General features: G+C 40.2%; 2 protein-coding genes across 3 annotated transcripts in view; both read right to left on the bottom strand.

The window, feature by feature from the left end:
• LOC100709743 (GTPase IMAP family member 7) overlaps window positions 1-14,995 on the bottom strand; it is a 292,536-nt gene that overhangs the window by 141,028 nt on the left and 136,513 nt on the right. The window lies entirely within an intron of this gene.
• LOC109197606 (NACHT, LRR and PYD domains-containing protein 1a-like) lies at window positions 10,566-13,362 on the bottom strand. Of its 2 annotated transcripts, XM_019352984.1 has the most exons (4): window positions 13,241-13,362; window positions 12,549-12,626; window positions 11,993-12,388; window positions 11,718-11,871 (listed from the first exon to the last, which is right to left on the bottom strand). In XM_019352984.1, the coding sequence occupies exons 2-4, from the start codon at window positions 12,601-12,603 to the stop codon at window positions 11,834-11,836; spliced, it is 489 nt and encodes a 162-aa protein (XP_019208529.1). In that variant the 5' UTR covers window positions 12,604-12,626; window positions 13,241-13,362; the 3' UTR covers window positions 11,718-11,833. The 2 variants fall into 2 exon arrangements, with proteins under 2 accessions (XP_019208528.1, XP_019208529.1); XM_019352983.1 differs by having other exon boundaries at window positions 10,566-12,388.

Here is a 14,995-nt window from a genome sequence, read left to right as displayed (position 1 = left end):
TAGAAATTTTCTTGAATATCTTTAAAATGATAGCAGCACAAACGAAAATTTTTGCAGCACAAACCAGCACAAACGTAGCACAAATGTTTGATACCACTTTTGTTGGATTTGAAGAAGGTGGGGGGGCTGGTTGACCTTTTGACCTTTACATTTTCATTAATATCTCTAAAACAGAAGCAGCACAAACGACAATTTTAGCAGCACAAACCAGCACAAACATAGCACAGTTGATTGACACCAGTTTTGTTTGATTCCATTAATGTGGGGGGGCTGGTTGACCTCTGATGACCTCTAGAAATTTTTATTAATATCTTTAAAATGATAGCAGCACAAACGAAAATTTTTGCAGCACAAACCAGCACAAACGTAGCACAAACGTTTGATACCACTTTTGTTTGATTTGAAGAAGGTGGGGGGGCCAACTTCACTCAGGTCTGGTTGACCTTTTGACCTTTACATTTTCATTAATATCTCTAAAACAGAAGCAGCACAAACGACAATTTTAGCAGCACAAACCAGCACAAACGTAGCACAGTTGATTGACACCAGTTTTGTTTGATTCCATTAATGTGGGGGGGCTGGTTGACCTCTGATGACCTCTAGAAATTTTTATTAATATCTTTAAAATGATAGCGGCACAAACAAAAATTTTTGCAGCACAAACCAGCACAAACGTAGCACAGTTGATTGACACCAGTTTTGTTTGATTCCATTAATGTGGGGGGGCTGGTTGACCTCTGATGACCTCTAGAAATTTTTATTAATATCTTTAAAATGATAGCAGCACAAACGAAAATTTTTGCAGCACAAACCAGCACAAACGTAGCACAAACGTTTGATACCACTTTTGTTTGATTTGAAGAAGGTGGGGGGGCCAACTTCACTCAGGTTTTCCAGGCTTCTGATTTGCTAGGGAAGTCTCCTGGGGGCTGCACACAGGAAGTGCTGTATTTGTTTTGTGGAGATTAAAGGTGCTGCTAAGAAAGTTATCCATCTTCATGTTGCAGTTTCTAATAGTTCACAGAGATTCAGAACCACATAACGAACCGTCTGAAATGTTCACATGGGTGCAGTGTGTGAAGGCCTTCAGTGTCACTTTGAGGAAAATCAACCAAACTTCTTTAAAATTTCTTTTCTTCCTCTTTCTGGTGCGAAGTGGGCAATAGAGGTAAGTGACGGAAGTGACGGCGGTAAGGTAAGGACCCATGTTGTAGGTGACGTCAGACGCCGGAGATTTGGCGGAAAAAAAACAAAACAAACGAATGGTAGCCTAGAATTTAACAAAGTTTCTTTAATCTTCAGTATTGTCAAATAAACTAACCAACTGTCATATAACTAACAACATCTGTCCTATCATCTCTAACACCCTGGAGGACAACGAGGAGAGTTTAGACGCTCTCCAAGAATACATCGACCGGTGCTTCGAAGATTTAGTAATGAAGAAGGCCCAGAGCATGTCTTCCCCGGCCAAAACTGAGACGCCATCATCTAAAAGATATCGCCCGGCAGACTCCCCCGGCACAACATCGCCTGCCGGCAAAGATATCGTCGACATCCTGGAGTCAATCGATAAGCGATTGTCCAGTTTTGATGCGAGGCTGTCCCTGGTGGAGATCTTACACCGGGAATTTCAATCTCTAAAAGAATCCCTGGAGTTCAGCCAGAAGCAGGTGGAAACACTTGCTGCAGAAAACGCCACGCTACGGGACTCGGTCAAATCTCTAACCGAAAATGTGACCCAATTAAACTTAGAAAATAAAAAAATAAAAGAGACCGTTATGGATTTACAAGCCCTTAGCATGAGAAATAATCTTGTGTTTTCTGGTATTCCAGAGTCTGCCGGAGAGGACCCGGAAACGACCGTGAGAAGCTTCATTAAAATCCACCTGAAGCTGCCGGAGGACACGGTGAAAAACATAGGGTTTGAAAGAGTGCATCGCATCGGGGCTCCGAAGACAGGAAGCGGGAGACCGCGTCCTATTGTGGCCAAATTCGGCCACTTTAAGCAGAAGGAGCAGGTGAAGAGTCGCGGCAGAGAGCTGAAAGGAACAGATTTCAGCGTGAACGATCAGTTCCCCAGAGAGATCCTGGAACGACGCAGGGTCCTGTTCCCAGTCCGACGTAGTTTTATCCAGAAAGGCTCCCGGGCTGTCATCGCCGTGGACCGGCTCTACGTGGACGGACAGCTCTACCGCGACCCCGGCATCACTCCGCACACCAGATAAGAATCCGCTGCGCTATTCTCTTCCCTCACACTCTCTTGTATTAACTTTTGCTTAACTATGTAATATCAGTATGCTAATTTAGTATAACGTTACCGTCACTCTCCGCCAATGCTTTAATTGGAATGCTTCCGTTTTTATTTCTTTTTCCCTCTCTCTCTCTTGTCGCTCACCTTGCTCTTTGGTTTCTTTGTTTCGCTTTTCTTTCACTATGTCGATCACCTGTTTCCCTATACATCCACAAACGACACTGTCTATTTCTACATGCTCAGTCTGCACGATCACGCACACACATGCGTTTAAAGGCAACACATTTACAACAGCCACACAGTGCACACAGATATAGGACACACACGCACACATTTGCTCATTTTAGTTATTATGCACACACATAGTCAGACCTATGGAGCTTCACGCTGCGCATTTTCTTCTCTTTATTTACAAAAAAAAAAAAAAAAAAAAAATATGATGTGTTTCCATTTTCCTCACCCGTCTAAGCAAGACACACAGCGTATGTCATTAGCCACAAACACACAACTATGGGCACGCTAAGGTTTGTCTCATGGAATGTGCATGGAGCTGGCTCTAGGGAAAAAAGGTTAAAAATACTTAACCAACTTAAAAAACTACAGGCAGACGTTGTTTTATTATAAGAAACCCACATGCCTGTCACAGGTTTGAATAAACTTAAAACACCTGAGTTTCCTAATGTGTTCTCAGCCTGTTATAATTCTAGACAAAGAGGAGTAGCAATTTTAATACATAAAAATATTAATTTCACAATATTCGACACAGTTATAGATCCAGAGGGCAGATTCCTAATAGTCAAACTATCTATACTTAACCAAAAGCTAGGTATTGTAAGTGTATATGGTCCGAATGTTGATGACCCCTCATTCTTCCACGTTTTTTTAGTGCACTCTCCGAACACCTAGATTGCACAATTGTTCTTGGGGGAGACCTCAACCTGGGACTAAATGAAGGAATGGATAGGCTCAATACAGCAGGAACTCAGTGTAATTGGCAGTCCACAAATATAATCAAACAGTATATGAGCGACTTTGGTCTTTGCGATGCATGGCGCTCCCTCCACCCTAACAGTAAGGAATATACTTTCTTCTCACATGTTCATCACTCCTACTCTCGTCTGGATTATTTTTTGGTCAGCAGCTCACTGCTGAGCGACATTTCAGACACTGAGATTCACCCTATAACTGTCAGCGATCATGCTCCTGTATCTTTAACACTAATGCAGAAGAATAATACCACACCAAGTAAAAACTGGAGATTTAATACATCGCTGCTCAAAGATGAAGAGTTTATCAAATACTTTAAAAAAGAATGGACTTCATATTTAGACTTTAATGACATTCCTGGAACATCAGCATCTGTCCTCTGGGAAGCAGGGAAAGCCGTGATGAGAGGTAAAATAATCTCTTTCTCATCACATAAGAAGAAAGAAGAAAACAAAAATATTCAAGAACTGGAAAAAACATCAAATCCTTAGAAAAAGCCTATGTGTCCCACCAAGATCAAGAAATATTAAACAAAATATGCAAAACAAAACTAGAATTAAATGAAATTATTAATAAAAAGACTAAATTCTTAGTACAAAGACTTCGCCTGCAAAATTATGAACACGGTAACAAATCCGGACAATTTCTTGCTAACCAGTTAAAAATCAATAAAGAAAAAACAACTATATGTGCTGTTAAAGATTTATCTGGGAATACAATATATGATCTTAAAAAATAAACAAAATTTTTAGGGATTTCTATGAAACTTTATATACACCACAAATAAACCCATCTAAAAACGAAATTGATCAGTTTCTGGACAACATAACTCTTCCAAAATTATTAGACACCCAAGCAATGGCACTGGATTCGCCACTGACGCCAGGTGAACTCCAGGAAGCCCTGATAAGTATGCCCAATAATAAGGCTCCAGGTCCAGACGGCTTTCCTGCAGAATTCTACAAAGAATTCTGGACGATTCTAGCACCAGTTTTTCACAGAATGTTGCAGGAAATCAAAGAAAATGGCAGACTTCCATCAAATATGAACTCTGCAAATATCAGTCTCTTACTAAAACCAGGCAAAGACCCTGTATATCCCTCAAGCTATCGTCCAATATCCCTTATAAATGTAGACCTTAAAATAATCTGCAAAGCTCTCTCAAAGAGATTAGAGAAAATGACCCCCCTCTTAATTCATCCTGACCAAACTGGTTTCATAAAAGGTAGGCACTCAACAACTAATACACGTAGATTACTTAATTTAACAGACTACTCATACAGTAAAAACATTGAAACCATAATATTGTCTCTTGATGCAGAAAAAGCATTTGACAGAGTTAACTGGAAATTTCTATTTGCAACTTTACACAAATTTGGTTTTGGAACCTCTTTCATAAACTGGTTAAAAATATTATACAATTCCCCAACAGCTTGTGTTAGAACAAATGATCAAACATCCTCCAGCTTCTGTCTCCTGAGGGGCACCAGGCAGGGATGCCCACTCTCCCCTTCACTGTTTGCAATTTTTATTGAACCACTAGCAGCAGCAATTAGACAGAATTCAGTAATTAAGGGCATAAAATGCAAGAATGTAGAACATAAAATCAGCCTTTATGCAGATGATGTGTTACTTTTTCTCCAAAACTCACAAACCAATATCTCTGGGGTGATTGAATTGATAAATTCTTTCTCAAGAGTCTCAGATTATTCAATCAACTGGTCAAAATCTACAGTTCTTCCGATTAATTGCTCCTTCCATAATTCTTCTCCTACACCACTGCAATCTGGAAATATAAAATATTTAGGTATTAATGTTTCTCCCAAGCTTTCAGAATTAACTAAATTAAACCACATCCCGCTTTTAAAGACAGTAGAAAGCGATCTGGCTAGATGGAAATCTTTACCCATATCACTCATGGGAAGGGTCGCCACTATAAAAATGATGATCTTGCCAAAAATAAACTATTTGTTTTCAATGATCCCAAATAAGCCATCACAAGATTGGTTCAGATCTCTAGACTCATGTAAATCTAATTCTAAATTCCTTTGGAAAGACAAACCCCCACGTATCAGCTTAAAAACATTACAAAGGACCAAGGATAAAGGAGGATTAGATCTACCTAACTTTAATCACTATTTTTTAGCCAACAGGCTTCAGTTCATCTCTAGATGGTTTAAACACAGCTTCTTAGATGAACCTTGGATAGATGTAGAACAGACACTATGTAATAATCTAGAGATTTCAGACCTACTATTTATCAGCTCAAACATCAAAAGACATGAATGCTTTAAAAGCATCAACATCAGCTCTTCTCTGACAGCATGGTGGGAGTTTCTAAAAATGACAGAGTCTTCATTAATCCCATGCAAACGTACACCTATCTGGAATAACCCTGACATATTACAAAACAATAATATGATTAATTTTCCAGAATGGAGTTGTAAAGGAATTAAATACTTAGAACATATATTAGAGGGAACAGAATTTATTCCATTTGACAGACTAGTTACACAATATGGGATCAACAAGAAAAGATTTTTAGAATATCAACAAATTAAATCCATAGTAAAAAAGAGATTTTACCTCAGTCAAGCTGAATTACAAACACCACCAAGTGCGGTACACTTTCTTACTCTTAAATCCCCCAAATTATTATCTAAAATATACAGAACACTTTCTAAAATAGATGAATCAATATCCCTTCCTATTGCAAAGTGGGAAGCAGATTTATCAGTAAGCTTAGACCAAAATTTCTGGTCTCAGGTATGCTTAAAAACCTTTAAATTGATTAAAAATCCCAGTCTGCAATTAATACAATACAAAATACTACATAGAGTGCACTATACAGGTCATCGGATGTTCAAGATGGGCTTTACATCTTCCAACAACTGCTCACACTGTCAAGGCAATACACCAGACAATTACATCCATGCCCTTTGGTTCTGTCCACCAGTGCAGAAGTTTTGGCGTGAGATATGTGAAGACTTATCAAAGTGTCTGAAATGTAACATTCCAGCCTCCCCTTTAGTGTGTTTGCTGAGCAACTTGGATGAGGTCGCTGCAGAAATAAACACAGCCCACATTGTTTTTACAGCCCTATGCATTGCCAAGAAAACGGTCCTCCTTAACTGGAAAAATAAAAATAATCTTAATTCTAATCAATATAAAAACCATCTAATAGATCACATTAGTCTTGATACAGCCTCTGCCTTGATCGGCTTCATCACCTAGTGGGGGTGGGGGGTCATGGTTTGGTCCTGCCTTCGCTATTGTGGTTGATGTGGAGGTTGGGATGGGCTTAGGGCGCCAGGAGAACCCCTAGAGACGTTATCCCTGGAGGGCACAACCCGGGGGTTGTGGTCATAACCTGGTGAGTGGCTCTGGTCGCTCTTAGAGGGTGTTCTCCTCGTGGCTGCGTGCAGCGGGGCTGGGGGATGGTCTGTACTGGCGGACGTAGGTTACTGGCCTGGTAGCCTGGCTGCCCCTGAGTGGATCCGGGGCAGGCGGGGGGGCTTGGGGTTCGGGGGTGCTTCGTCTCCGTGATGGGGCTCTGGCTGGGCCTTGGGGGCTTCGGTCCTCGTCGGTGTGTCGCCGAGGTTGTGGGCGGGTGGGTGCACGGGGGCTCAGCCCTGGCGCAGGGGGCCTCTGGTGCATCGACCTAACTGGGGGGCTCTTCATCCTTGCAGAAGTCCACTCTGCAGGTGGGGGAGAGACACAGGAGAGGTGGAGAATAAACCTAACCTGGGTGTCTGTTGTCTTGTGTAGTCTGGAGATGATTGAATGTTGGGGTGGGTATAGTTGCCTCCGCGGTGGGGTGGGGCGGGCTTCCCCAGGTCCTGTGGGGCTTAGCGGTGCTGCTGCCGTGGGCCCCGATCGGGATGGGCCTGGGCTCCCTTGCCTTGGTGGGTACTAGAGGACGGGGGTGCCTACTGGGGTCAGCGGGGGAGCTGGCCCTAAAGAGGGGCATCTTGCCCCTCCCTTCTTTTCCTCCCCATCCCCGGCTGCCTCCCTCTTCCCGCTCCACCACACCCACCCACACAGGTAGGGCCTTGGGGTGCGGGTGTGTCACCAGGGTGCAGGGGAGGCATTCCCCCCCCCCTCTGTCCCCTTCTGGCCACCTGTGCCTCAATTTTATTTCACAACTTAGACATCCACATTATTCACACTCTCATAACACACACACACACACACACACACATATATATATATATATATATATATATATATATATATATATATATATATGTATATATATATATATATGTATATATATATATATATACATGTATATATATATATACATGTATATATATATGTATGTATATATATATGTATATATGTATGTATATGTATATATATATATATATACATGTATATATATATACATGTATATATGTATGTATATGTATATATATATATATATACATGTATATATATATACATATATATATGTATATATATACATGTATATATATATGTATATATATATACATATATATACATATGTATACATGTATATATATATATATATATATATACATGTATATATATATATATATATACATGTATATATATATATATATGTATATATATACATGTATATATATATGTATATATATATGTATGTATATATATATGTATATATGTATGTATATGTATATATGTATATACATATATATATATACATGTATATATACATATGTATGTATATATATATGTATGTATATATATGTGTATATATATATATATATATATACATGTATATATATATATATATATATGTATATATGTATGTATATGTATATATGTATATATATGTATACATGTATATATATATATATATATACATGTATATATATATATATATGTATATATATACATGTATATATATATGTATATATATATGTATGTATATATATATGTATATATGTATGTATATGTATATATGTATATACATATATATATATACATGTATATATACATATGTATGTATATATATATGTATGTATATATATGTATATATATATATATATATATATATATATATATAGCTGGAGAAATACCAAGGGCTCAGAGAAGAGCTCGAGAGGATGTGGAGGGTGAAGGTAACGGTGGTCCCCGTGGTAATCGGAGCACTAGGTGCGGTGACTCCCAAGCTAGGCGAGTGGCTCCAGCAGATCCCGGGAACAACATCGGAGATCTCTGTCCAGAAGAGCGCAGTCCTGGGAACAGCTAAGATACTGCGCAGGACCCTCAAGCTCCCAGGCCTCTGGTAGAGGACCCGAAATGAAGGATAAACCGCCCGTAGGGGCGTGCTGGGTGTTTTATATATATGTATATATATATGTATATATATATATATATATATATATGTATAGGGCCTTGAGGGTGACCACGTTAACGGCGTCCAGAGGACGGTCTGTGTATTCAACCCTACCTCTGGCGCCGGTGCCCACCTCTCAATTTTAAATCCATGTAGACATTGAGGGTTCTCGGGAGGGGCCGTGCTAGCACCTGCTGCTCTCTGGCAGCAGCACCATGCCCTCCCTTGTTTTAAATGCACTTTAGAACAACACGCAGCAACACTACACATGAGCGGGAGGAGGGAGGTATGGGGTCTTCACACACCCCCGTTCTCTACTAGCCATCGGGGCGGGGGCTGGGAGGAGGTGTTGGCTGTCCGATTGGCCTCCCTGCTGCTGCGGAGCCTGGGGCGGTCTGCTTGCCTCCACCCCGGGGGAAAGGGTCACATATCTTGGGTCTGGGTGCCGTTTCCCCCTCTGGGGGCGAGGGTACCTGGACCCGGGGCATAGAGTATGTTTGGGGAGTATGATTGTGTGTACATGTCTATGTATGTCTATCCCTACGTTGGGTGAGTGCTGAGTGTTTGTATATGTGTGCATGAGGGTGGGAAAGCATGTTTATGTCTGTGTGTGCCTGTTTGTCTGTGTCTATATGTCAGGTCGGGTCTTAGACTCCACCTCCCTGGGTACTCCCAGGCCCTCCAAGTGTGGAGGCCTATCTCCCCTCACCACACTCCCTGCTGGTAACTGATGCCCTCAGGGGTTGGTGCATTGGTGGTTCTTGGTGTCCGGGGCTGGGCGCTCAGGTATGCACCAGCTCACTCCCGGTGGCTACTTGGCGGGGCCTGGTGCCTGTCGCTCGGTCAGGCCTCTTCCGGGGCAAAGGAGGCCCTCGGGCCTCCAGCCTCGGTGCCTGCAACTCGGTTCACTCTGGCACAGCTGGCTGCCAGCAGAGCCGGCGGGCACGCCGGTGCAGCCCCCTCTGGCTTCTGCTCCGTGGCTACTGGGTGACCCCCTCGTCTGGGGATCTCCTCAGTCCTTCCCAGGAAGGTGGCACGGATGCCCCTCCGGTGGTACTCCTTGGGCTCTCGCACTCTGGGTCCTCTGGATGTCTGGAGCCTGGATCTCCTCCATGCCTGCTTCATGCCCTGGGGGACGGGGCTATGGCCCTCCACACCCTCTAGCAGACCGTTACATGGGGAAACCTTTTGTATACAAGCGCGTTGATCCACACAGGTGTGCACACGGGTGTTCACTGTTCGTAGACATAAACTACACCTTTCTTAGCTGCTACTTCAAAGCACATTGTGCGCTGTCTGTCCTGCGTGCTGCACAACAACTTTCAATATTTAGTATTTACTGCTGTTCACACTCAGCTAGATTAACGTGATGGTGTTGTGTTTAGTATGTTGCTTTGTTTTTGTTTGGTTTTTTTTGCTTGTCTTCTCTTCTTTTTCTCTCAACAGGTGATCCAGGAGATTTTTTTTTTCTTTCTCTTTGTCTTTGTAAGTGCCCTTTCTCACTGTCCCTTTTCCCTTCTGTTTTTCTTTTCCTTCCTCTCTTTCTTTCTCCCTTTCCTATCCCCCAGTCATGTCTGTCCCATCTGTAACAACTGAAAATAAAACAAATAATAACAACAAAGTTTGATCAAATGGACCAATACGGCAATGCCATGATGATCCATTTGGCAAAATAAATCCATTTGGTATCCTTGTTGGTCTTCAGACAACAATTCTGACGGCTTAAGAACCAAATAGGACAGGCAAAAAAAAAAAAAAAAAAAAATTCTTTTCTTTTTTCTTTTTTAATTTCAGGGCAATTGATTCAGATAAAGCATTTAGTACTCGAAACAAGTTGGATTCAAGTCAAATTTACTGTGAATAGTGAATCATAAAGTGAACAAATGCAAAATATTTTAAGACTTTACAACAGTAAACAATCACATCAGATAATTTGGGGCCAACAAGATCAAATTCCTGCTGTTTTTTTAACCTCATTAAGAAACAACGCAGTCGGTGAGATGGACACAGGAGAGATCAAATACATACAGATACGTCTGGAAATTACCGGACAAAAACAATTTTAGTTTCTTTTTTTAGCTGAAACACATTAAAGTTGCAAATATGTGTTTAATATGATGTTAAAGTACAGACATTTGCTTTTAATTACGGGAATTAAAAAAACAAAAATAATGGATTAACTGGTAGACTTTTTTATACAATCTTGTATTTCACAATAACAATTCTGTTAAAAGCTGTTTCTAATCATGCAGATAAAATGTGGCGTTAGTGTGGTGTTGCAAATTTCTTTACTCGCTATACGCAGTCAAAGGAAATCTCAGATTAAACTAAAGATATTATTATTATATGTTCATTATTACTATCAACCATGTAACATTAATATTAATAGCCAGTTTCAGTCTGAAGAAAAAGGCTGGATCCAACTTTGCTTAAAGATCAAAAAGAGCTGGAGCAGTCCTGTTTCCATCAAACTAAGATGGTGAGAATGAGAGATGGAGTCACTGCGATACACAGGTATATGTATTCCACTGACACTGGATCACTTTTGATTATTGATGTTGTAACTAACGCCTGAAAAAAATTCATAGAGATTTGCCAGATGCCTTAAATCAGCCCAAGGTGCTCACAGAAGAAGAAGTCAAGCTCACACAGAGACTCAATCATCTGTGAAGTGGCACGTTCACCTTTGTTCCTCACAGTGTCGATAACAAAACGAGCTTTGTCGCTTCTGTTTGGCATTACGTTTGCTTCCTCCCTCTCAGCATCAGTTATCACCTTTTTCTCCAGCAGTTTGTCCATCAGACTGCTGAGAACAGGTCCTGATATCCTATCAATGAATGAGCTCCGTACATTTAACAGCCTTTCATTTGGAGGGAGACTCAATGTTCTCACTCTGTTGGGCAAAAGACAAACCTCTCTTTCCCAGACACGGTTGGCGCTAGCCTGGTGTGTCAGACTCAGGTTAACATCTGTAATGACTCTTTTGAAAATCACCTGGAATGATGGAACTGAGCTGTTAAAATACTCATCATGAAACTCTGCTTCATTTGGTTGAACTACAATCAGGTCATCATCAGGAACAGTGGACAGAGTGTAAACCTGCTTTGGAAACAGACTACATCTCGAAGGTGTGTCTATGTACATCTCTTCACCATTTAATTCCCTCCTGGTGCGCAAAACTTGATGAATCACTACATTCCTCGGCACCAACAACACACTGAGGACAGACCTCGGATCAGGATCAACTCGAGGTTTGTAGAAGAGCAGAATCAAAGCTTGGACTGGGTCAGGGGGAGAAGTGTCATCTCTGACAATACCATAACAAGAAAACCCTGTGATGTTTATAACAACGTGAGTTTCTGTTATCTGGTGAGGGGTAATACACTCAATGTCCTCGTCATTCACATGAGCGACCTCCAAGAACTGACCTCCACCTGTGGAGATGAGCTCACAGTGTGGGAGATGAAGCTGACACACAGACTGCTGCTGACATTTGATGTCAAACAGGGGTCCTGCAGGCTTCTTGTGGTGTTGTGCCAGCAGCCTCCTGTTCCAAGGGACAGTCCTGTAAACCACGTCTCCTTCTCCCTTCATGACAAACACCAGGCCGGTCACACTGCACTGGTACAGACCTGCACAGGAGCACTGCAACAGGTAGGTTTCATCATCAGTGACAATAGGTATAAACTTTTCAAAGCTGCTTTTTGGCTTCATGTCAGGTGAACTTGCTGCTTGTGTTAAATCCTTCTTCATTTTTTTTTTCTTTGATGGCAAGTTCTGAGAGCCTTTCACAGAGTTGGATATTTCACTCGGCTTATGGAAATCTGCAGAGAAATAAAAATAGAGGATTCAATGGCAGCGGGATAGTTTGTAGATGGGAAGCAAGAGGGCAAAGCAGCCCATCTGGGACAACTCCCTCAGAAGTCTGCTTTTGGGTCCAGATTTTCCTCATCATCACACAAAGTAATCTCTACTCTCTCTTACTTAGATTTGGATCCTCCCGCGCCTTTCGGAGCATCGAGCCAGAAGGCGACGCCATCGAACTGGGTTCGTCACGGCACTCTACACCACACATGAATTTAACAAAATATATTATTAACAATAATGACAACAACGACAACAACAATAATAACAATGACAACACTAATAATAATAATAATGATAATAATAATAATAACAATAACAACACTAATAATAAAAATAACAACAACGATAATAATAAACAAGAGAGTTAAACAGTTTCAGTTATTATAGTCTTCCATTCAGCTCTGTTGATATTCTTCAGTTTCCTGTTTCCAGAAAAATACATTTGAATTAAGTTTTAACTTTAATGTTCAAAAAGGTTTTAACACATTTAGTATTAAATAATTCCTAATGTTATTAATAATTTTCATTTCCCCCTTTAGCTTTTCAAAGGAAATTTGCATATAACGTACAGGTGTGGGTTTTGATTTTCAGAACTGAAAAATAAAAAAAAATATCTGTCATTTAACTGACCCTGGCCTTTAATAAGAGACACATATTAATTTTTCACATTTCATACTTCTACATTGTGACACTAAAATAAAGTTTATTCTCAGAAAGCCTTTTCTTGCTGTTCACATATAAATTGCGTTTGTAAAATTGTAGACTATTCTAATGAAAATGCTAAAAATTTGTTTCCATCATATCGTTACCTGGTGTTTGCCTTTGTAGGACAGATTCAGTTCTGCTTTTCTTTCTTCACTGGGATCGTTCACTGCACCAGACGGTACTTCAGTGGGATTTTCCTTTAGAATGACATTAGCGACATCAGACTTCTAAATATAATCTACAAGATGGAAACTAGTTTTGTTTCCTCTGTTTATGACAAACTCCATGGACCCACCCTTATCTTTCTGACGTAGCTTCAGACAGATGGGCAGACAGACACTGATGATAATGTAAAGAATGAGCAGGGCTGCAGTGAGTCACACTGAGGACCTACAGACTCATAACCTTCATACCTTACTAACACCATGGAATGAAGCCCTGCTGTGATCGGTAAGAGTCACATTGTAACTGGAATGTCTTCAGTGTCTGTAGAAGTACAAGACCATTACTCATACTAGGTCAGCACCTTAACTTTGCCTTGTCTTGTGGCGGCATGTGAACTCACTGTCCTCATCACTGAATCAAGGACTGACCTCCACTACTTTCTGATTTCATAAGGAAAAACTACTTCTAAGTTGTGGCCTGAACAACAAAGTGAAACTGGGAGCTCGTTAAGTTAACTTAAGATTTTAGTCTAAGTGTTATGATGATGGCTCGCCTCACCCCTGGGTACATTGTTTAGTAACTTATGTTAAACAATTGATTAAACCAACACCTGCTGATCAGTCGGTTTTCTTGAACACTGCGTTATCATTACTGGAAGACTCCTGAGACCGTGGTGCGCAGACAGTAGGAGTGTCAGTGTTAAAGTTTCCATTTTATATCGATTAGCAAAAAACAAATAAATTGATAAATATTGATTAATGAACAAAGCATTATTTCTTACCATCTACCATCATCGTTTGTTGCATACAGTGGAGTAGAGTAGTAATGTAGTATTACTTGTTGACCTTCAATTTACAATTAGTTAGGTAGTTAATTAGTTTAATTTACAATTATTCTGATCCCACCTTTGACTTTTATTTTTTACTTATTATTAACTTATTGAAATTGTTAAGACTAAGTCAGGGCTACAGCTCAGTAAATAACTAAGAGTATTCAGCATATGTAAATATGAATTTAATGGAGCAAGTATGAGAACAGAAGTTGAGTAGTGAGAAGTTTTTGAACATTTTTGCTAGCTTTCCTTTTAAATAGGCTGAACACGCCAAAAATATGAGCACTTTTGTAGACTGACCAAAGAGCTTATACAGCACACACACACACACACACACCCACCCCCCCCCCCACACACACACACATTTACAGTAAATCTAACAGTATAATTTCAAACGCCAGGCTGACAATGTTGACAAAAGCTTTTGTGAGACTGCTTACCCTGACTGCTGATGTCATGTATTGGATAAATGGCTTATCTGGTTTCCAGTAAGTGAATTGTTGTTAAGGACAAGATGTCCTTGGTATGTTGAAATTACTTCATTGTTCTGTCTACAAAGGAAAAACTCCACTAGTATCTTTCATTTTCATTACTGGTTTAAGTTAATTAAAAATAATCAAAACGGCTGAAAAAGCTGGATAGGCTATTGGTTCAATTAATAAACCAAAGAAGTAACTAAGATTACTTAACTATTAAATAAATAATAAATAGGTTATTAAATAAATAACTAAATTTTAAAAGTTAAATATCAATAGTTAGCATGGTGTAAAGATTTTTAAGGTGTGAGCAGAGACTTGCAGCAAAGACAAGTACAACAGCAAATCTATTTAATAGAATTTATTTTAATGGGTGAAAAAGAAGA

This window comes from Oreochromis niloticus, linkage group LG9 (assembly GCF_001858045.2).
Source record: "Oreochromis niloticus isolate F11D_XX linkage group LG9, O_niloticus_UMD_NMBU, whole genome shotgun sequence".
NCBI classification, from domain to species: domain Eukaryota; kingdom Metazoa; phylum Chordata; class Actinopteri; order Cichliformes; family Cichlidae; genus Oreochromis; species Oreochromis niloticus.
The sequence above is the reverse complement of the archived record's forward strand: the minus strand, read 5'-3'. Positions and strand labels throughout refer to the sequence as shown.

Coding starts and splice junctions, on each gene's coding strand:
- LOC109197606 (XM_019352983.1), bottom strand. CDS start 12,603: ATGGCGTCGCCTTCTGGCTCGATGCTCCGAAAGGCGCGGGAGGATCCA. Junction 12,389..12,548: donor GCGGGAGGATCCAAATCTAA/GTAAGAGAGAGT, acceptor ATTTCTCTGCAG/ATTTCCATAAGCCGAGTGAA.